The sequence below is a fragment of the Oncorhynchus keta genome, unplaced genomic scaffold, assembly GCF_023373465.1.
Source record: "Oncorhynchus keta strain PuntledgeMale-10-30-2019 unplaced genomic scaffold, Oket_V2 Un_contig_2182_pilon_pilon, whole genome shotgun sequence".
NCBI classification, from domain to species: domain Eukaryota; kingdom Metazoa; phylum Chordata; class Actinopteri; order Salmoniformes; family Salmonidae; genus Oncorhynchus; species Oncorhynchus keta.
The window spans coordinates 113,629-120,871 of record NW_026282628.1 but is presented as its reverse complement, the minus strand read 5'-3'; the positions used below and the strand labels follow the sequence as shown (position 1 = coordinate 120,871).

General features: G+C 38.8%; 1 protein-coding gene and 1 long non-coding RNA gene across 7 annotated transcripts; one reads left to right on the top strand and one right to left on the bottom strand.

The window, feature by feature from the left end:
* Positions 1–2,396: 2,396 nt before the first annotated feature.
* Positions 2,397–4,065, top strand: LOC127921259 (uncharacterized). Of its 6 annotated transcripts, none has more exons than XR_008108573.1 (4): positions 2,397–2,771; positions 3,337–3,432; positions 3,665–3,806; positions 3,939–4,065. It is a non-coding gene; the product is annotated as an uncharacterized LOC127921259 (long non-coding RNA). The 6 variants fall into 6 exon arrangements; XR_008108574.1 differs by having other exon boundaries at positions 3,431–3,618; positions 3,665–3,760; positions 3,845–3,992; XR_008108571.1 differs by having other exon boundaries at positions 3,665–3,760; positions 3,845–3,992.
* Positions 4,066–4,125: 60 nt separating this feature from the next.
* Positions 4,126–7,126, bottom strand: LOC127921256 (LITAF domain-containing protein-like). The gene is made up of 4 exons (XM_052505002.1): positions 7,111–7,126; positions 6,675–6,743; positions 5,054–5,198; positions 4,126–4,859 (listed from the first exon to the last, which is right to left on the bottom strand). Exons 1-4 carry the CDS (start codon positions 7,124–7,126, stop codon positions 4,754–4,756), a joined length of 336 nt encoding a protein of 111 aa, XP_052360962.1. The 3' UTR covers positions 4,126–4,753.
* Positions 7,127–7,243: the final 117 nt, after the last annotated feature.

Sequence of the window (7,243 nt, the reverse complement as noted above, 5' to 3'; positions counted from 1 at the left end):
TGTGCAGGAACTCCACAATACTGTTGAGCTAATAAGAGGTACAGGAGCTCCACAATACTGTTGAGCTAAGATGTGCAGGAACTCCACAATACTGTTGAGCTAAGAGGTGCAGGAGCTCCACAATACTGTTGAGCTAAGATGTGCAGGAACTCCACAATACTGTTGAGCTAATAAGAGGTGCAGGAGCTCCACAATACTGTTGAGCTAATAAGAGGTGCAGGAGCTCCACAATACTGTTGAGCTAATAAGAGGTGCAGGAGCTCACAATACTGTTGAGCTAATAAAAGAGCAGGAGCTCCACAATACTGTTGAGCTAATAAGAGGTGCAGGAGCTCCACAATACTGTTGAGCTAATAAGAGGTGCAGGAGCTCCACAATACTGTTGAGCTAATAAGAGGTGCAGGAGCTCCACAATACTGTTGAGCTAATAAGAGGTGCAGGAGCTCCACAATACTGTTGAGCTAATAAGAGGTGCAGGAACTCCACAATACTGTTGAGCTAATAAGAGGTGCAGGAACTCCACAATACTGTTGAGCTAATAAGAGGTGCAGGAACTCCACAATACTGTTGAGCTAATAAGAGGTGCAGGAGCTCCACAATACTGTTGAGCTAATAAGAGGTGCAGGACCTCCACAATACTGTTGAGCTAATAAGAGGTGCAGGAGCTCCACAATACTGTTGAGCTAATAAGAGGTGCAGGAGCTCCACAATACTGTTGAGCTAATAAGAGGTGCAGGAACTCCACAATACTGTTGAGCTAATAAGAGGTGCAGGAACTCCACAATACTGTTGAGCTAATAAGAGGTGCAGGAACTCCACAATACTGTTGAGCTAATAAGATGTGCAGGAACTCCACAATACTGTTGAGCTAATAAGATGTGCAGGAACTCCACAATACTGTTGAGCTAATAAGAGGTGCAGGAACTCCACAATACTGTTGAGCTAATAAGAGGTGCAGGAACTCCACAATACTGTTGAGCTAATAAGAGGTGCAGGAGCTCCACAATACTGTTGAGCTAATAAGAGGTGCAGGAACTCCACAATACTGTTGAGCTAATAAGAGGTGCAGGAACTCCACAATACTGTTGAGCTAATAAGAGGTGCAGGAACTCCACAATACTGTTGAGCTAATAAGAGGTGCAGGAACTCCACAATACTGTTGAGCTAATAAGAGGTGCAGGAACTCCACAATACTGTTGAGCTAATAAGAGGTGCAGGAACTCCACAATACTGTTGAGCTAATAAGAGGTGCAGGAACTTCACAATACTGTTGAGCTAATAAGAGGTGCAGGAACTCCACAATACTGTTGAGCTAATAAGAGGTGCAGGAACTCCACAATACTGTTGAGCTAATAAGAGGTGCAGGAACTCCACAATACTGTTGAGCTAATAAGATGTGCAGAACTCCACAATACTGTTGAGCTAAGAGATGTGCAGGAACTTCACAATACTGTTGAGCTAATAAGAGGTGCAGGAACTCCACAATACTGTTGAGCTAATAAGAGGTGCAGGAACTTCACAATACTGTTGAGCTAATAAGATGTGCAGGAACTCCACAATACTGTTGAGCTAATAAGAGGTGCAGGAACTCCACAATACTGTTGAGCTAATAAGAGGTGCAGGAACTCCACAATACTGTTGAGCTAATAAGAGGTTCAGGAACTCAAGCAGTAGAACATGAGGTAGTCAGCTCCAGTGAATATGTCAACATTAATGACCGTACTGTACATGTCCGGGCATGTTCAACAAAGCACAAACAAAGGACTTGAGTGTTTTGAACAGCACACTGGAGTTTCTAGAAACAACATCTAACGTACTGTATTGATCTCTCCCCCATTCCCTGTGTGACCCTTTCTAATTGTTGAAGAGCAATTGTCTTTCATGAGAGTGTGCACTAAACTGGAGCATTCAGCTATCAGGAGCAATTATCAAATATGTCATTGAATTGCAACTTGAAAACTCACTTAAACTCGTGAAGAGCACTTATTCTATCAGACGTCAACTGTGTCTCAGTTTAATTTCCACTTCCTCTATCTAGCCCAACGGGGACAATTTCTCAATTGTGATACTGGTCTGGACAGATGAAATGTTAGTTACAGAAAGTTGGACTGTTGCAGGAAATTTATACAATGAGATTTACAGGAATTGGAGCGTTCCAATAATCACATCTTCTTCCTGTTGTGTCCATGGGCTAGAGAGAGAACAAGTCATTTCCTCTCAAATCCATGAAGAGAAATGAACAAGTACACACCTTGGAAAAAAGGAGAGATAATTGGGACGCAATCCTGGTGAGATAAAGTTCTAACACTGTAGCTGTGAAACCAGTGAGGTTTGAAGTAGTCACAGTTTATGGATGACAAATAACTGTTGGCAGTCTGCTCAAGCTTCCTATCTGTTTATAATAAAAAATGCTGAGTCATCTCTTCAATACAGACAACTTTAATCAGAGCTTTACAGAGCAACTAGACAGGAAGTGAAAAGACAACCATAAGATCCATTGTAATTATTGACAATGGTCTTTTATGACAAATGAGTAGTAGAACGTTCAGAGGAAAAAAAGAGAACAGGATCAGTAAGGAAACGACTGCAAGAGTGTAATAAAACATCTCAATGTAACAATATTACAATAAGAAGTGATGGTGATATATACATCTCAATGTAACAATATTACAATAAGAAGTGATGGTGATATATACATCTCAATGTAACAATATTACAATAAGAAGTGATGGTGATATATACATCTCAATGTAACAATATTACAATAAGAAGTGATGGTGATATATACATCTCAATGTAACAATCTAAGAAGTGATGGTGATATATACAAATGTAACAATATTACAATAAGAAGTATGATGGTGATATATACATCTCAATGTAACAATATTACAATAAGAAGTGATGGTGATATATACATCTCAATGTAACAATATTACAATAAGAAGTGATGGTGATATACATCTCAATGTAACAATATTACAATAAGAAGTATGAGTGATATATGGATCTCAATGTAACAATATTACAATAAGAAGTGATGGTGATATATACATCTCAATGTAACAATATTACAATAATGATGGTGATATATACATAATGTAACAATATTACAATAAGAAGTGATGGTGATATATACATCTCAATGTAACAATATTAAATAAATATTATACAAATGTAACAATATTACAGAAGTATGATGGTGATATATACATCTCAATGTAACAATATTACAATAAGAAGTATGATGGTGATATATACATCTCAATGTAACAATATTACAATAAGAAGTATGATGGTGATATATACATCTCAATGTAACAATATTACAATAAGAAGTGATGGTGATATATACATCTCAATGTAACAATATTACAATAAGAAGTATGATGGTGATATATACATCTCAATGTAACAATATTACAATAAGAAGTGATGGTGATATATACATCTCAATGTAACAATATTACAATAAGAAGTGATGGTGATATATACATCTCAATGTAACAATATTACAATAAGAAGTATGATGGTGATATATACATCTCAATGTAACAATAATACAATAAGAAGTGATGGTGATATATACATCTCAATGTAACAATATTACAATAAGAAGTATGATGGTGATATATACATCTCAATGTAACAATAATACAATAAGAAGTGATGGTGATATATACATCTCAATGTAACAATATTACAATAAGAAGTATGATGGTGATATATACATCTCAATGTAACAATATTACAATAAGAAGTGATGGTGATATATACATCTCAATGTAACAATATTACAATAAGAAGTATGATGGTGATATATACATCTCAATGTAACAATAAGAAGTGATGGTGATATATACATCTCAATGTAACAATATTACAATAAGAAGTATGATGGTGATATATACATCTCAATGTAACAATATTACAATAAGAAGTGATGGTGATATATACATCTCAATGTAACAATATTACAATAAGAAGTGATGGTGATATATACATCTCAATGTAACAATATTACAATAAGAAGTGATGGTGATATATACATCTCAATGTAACAATAATACAATAAGAAGTGATGGTGATATATACATCTCAATGTAACAATATTACAATAAGAAGTGATGGTGATATATACATCTCAATGTAACAATAATACAATAAGAAGTGATGGTGATAAATACATCTCAATGTAACAATATTACAATAAGTAGAGTGGTTTAGAAGTTCCTTTACTTTCATGGACTTCAGACGAGTACAGAACTACAGTGAAACAACTATAGCGCAGCTACTACCAGTCTTTGGTATCAGGATTCTCTTTGGTAGTCACTACAAGGGTCAAGTCTGGCCAGGGACCTGATGGAGCTTGGCACTTGTGGGTTTGAATTTCCACTAGGACAACCCATACAAAAATGGATAAAAGCATCTGCTAAATGGCATATATTATGTAGTATTTTGTGGAGCTGAGGGAAGCTCACCACCTGCTCAGGGACTATATAGGATAGACATAACCCTTTTGGCTACCCCTGGGTTGTATTCATTAGGCACCAAATGGAAGAAAATGGACTGAAAAAGGGAGGGACTATCTGGACTTGTCCAATAAGAATTAGTTTTTGTTTCTTCGTTGTAAAACATTTTCCAACATCATATGCCCTAGTGAATACGAACCTCATACATTTACAGAAATGTTGATTTGATTGAAGTGCCATGTCCCAGTCCTTCAGATAAAGGTAGTACAGTCAAATTAATATCAAATGCGTTTGTAGACGTAGATGATATTGTTGCAGTTGGGACAGCTGTGATTCACGTCTTTACATGAGTCTACACAGAAAGGGATGGCGCAGCATGGCCAGCACCTAGAGGGTAAACAGTGGAGTTAATGAATTCTCTCTGTCAAAATGGTACCCTATTCCATAATGCACTAATTAAAGGTATGCCTATAGGCTTTAGTTGAGAGGGCTAACACTTGTGTGGTGCACGGGTTTCCTACCCCAGTCGGTCATATACACAGCTATACTACAGCATAGCATTACAGAATGATTTCTCTCACCCAACAATGAAGAGGCCACCACAGATGAGCCAGGTGAGCAGGCCAGCATTGGTCTCTGTCTTGGTGACCACGTGCTGCTGGCAGTGGGGACACATGGTCGAACTTCCGACCTCCATCAGGCTAGGAGTCATTATTACCTGGGTCACTAAGGAGAGAGAGAGAGACACACACAAGGTTAGGAGACATTATTGCATTTGTCACTGAGGAGAACGAGAGAGAGACCCAAGGTTAGGAGACATTATTGCATTTGTCACTGAGGAGAACGAGAGAGAGACAAGGTTAGGAGACATTATTGCATTTGTCACTGAGGAGAACGAGAGAGAGACCCAAGGTTAGGAGACATTATTGCATTTGTCACTGAGGAGAACGAGAGAGAGACAAGGTTAGGAGACATTATTGCATTTGTCACTGAGGAGAACGAGAGAGAGAGACAAGGTTAGGAGACATTATTACATGGGTCACTAAGGAGAGTCAAGGTAACCAAGTTCCCCGCCAAGTTCCCCGCCAAGTTCCCCGCCAAGTTCCATTTTTTCATTATTATTTTTCCTAACATTTCCCAATCTTTTGTTTTTCTTCTTCTGTCCATCTTTCTTTTCTTGCCTCTACCCATGTCATTTGTCTCTCTCACTTTCCGTCCATCCTTCTTTACAACTTTAAAAGGGGCACCGATGTGACACGGATTGTAGCGTAATTGAAGAGTAATGTAAAAGGAACTGTTTAGTGGATCATGAATACAACTTAAATTTCCCTTATCTAGAACGACAGAAATAAATATGTGAAAGTCAATGCTGACACCTGGTGGTCTGCTGAGTACAACTGCCCTTTATAAACTTTCTACACACATGCGCACGTGCACGTGCACACACACAAACACAGTTGAATTGCACTTCCGGAATAGAAGCCCAAAGAGAATCAAATAACCTTCCCTTTCTAAAGACTAAATATTTACTCAGGCATCGTTTTGTTCTGCTAAACAGTTCTCCACAGCAGATGAGGTTATTTCCTTTGAACCAGTTTAATGTAGAATATTAACTTGGTCGCAGACCTGTTTGTGCTCATTGTGACAATTACAGCAATGGCGTTGTAGATTGCACATCTGGGACCAATGCTAGTCGAGTCTGCCTGAGAGCTGAGGAAGGAAAGCTGATCCAGCATCAGAGACCATTCATTCCCACCAGTCTGTTACACATTTTAGAGTGCCTCCAAATGAAATCAACCATGATTGGCTGGCACCTCTCTGGCACAGCACAATAACATCAGTGTTAGAGTGTTAGAGTGTCATATGAATGCGCTGTGGCGGGCAACCGGACAAAACGATACTGTTTCAGTCTGAACTATGTACAGCCATTGTTGGAGATTGGCAGTTTGGGTCAATTCCGGGGCCATAATTCTAGTCAGGTCACAAGGGGGTTTTAGTGTTCATGTTAGAATTAGTGTTAGGATAAGAATTAGGTTTAGGGTTAGGCGCTAGCGTTAGTTTTAGGGTCAGGGTTAATAGCTAGGGTTACGTTTGGGGTTAGGGTTAGGGAAAATAGGATTTTTAATGGGACTGAATTTTGTGTCCCCACAAGTTTAGCTGTACATCACTCTGTGTGTGGTGGAAGTGGAAGTATCAACTCACCGACTGGCACCGGTCCACCTGGTCCAGAGGTGTACTGTGGTGGAGGTGTGTACACACCTGCTTGGGGACCTTGAATAGGAGAGTAAGATCCCAATCACAATGTGGTCACAATGCAATGAACATGTTATTACTATACCACCACGTACTGTGGAATAAGATTGTACCTAGTGGTGGAAATGGACTTGATTAAAGGGAGTTTTACATTTAAGGGAGTTTTACAGTTTTACATAGCGGTTTGCATTTATTTAGATGTTGTTTCTTACCTGGAAAGCAGTCTGTTGAAGGTTGCTTTGCTCAGACTCCTTTCAAGGTAAGGAAAAACATGTTCTAAATATGTAACATTGCTGAACTATCATTTTAACTGGGTTAACCCACAAAGGGGGGTCAGGGGGCAAACTGATTCAGATAGTTGCACCATATCATCAACTAAATTCACCCCCAGTGAAAGTCATTTCCAGTTCCAATGGGTTCCACCCCATTTCCAGTGCCAATGGGTTCCACCCCATTTCCAGTTCCAATGGGTTCCACCCCATTTCCAGTTCCAATGGGTTCCACCCCATTTCCAGTTC

Coding starts and splice junctions, on each gene's coding strand:
- LOC127921256 (XM_052505002.1), bottom strand. Junction 5,199..6,674: donor AGGTGGACCGGTGCCAGTCG/GTGAGTTGATAC, acceptor CTCTCTCCTTAG/TGACCCAGGTAATAATGACT. Junction 4,860..5,053: donor GGTGGCCTCTTCATTGTTGG/GTGAGAGAAATC, acceptor TTTACCCTCTAG/GTGCTGGCCATGCTGCGCCA.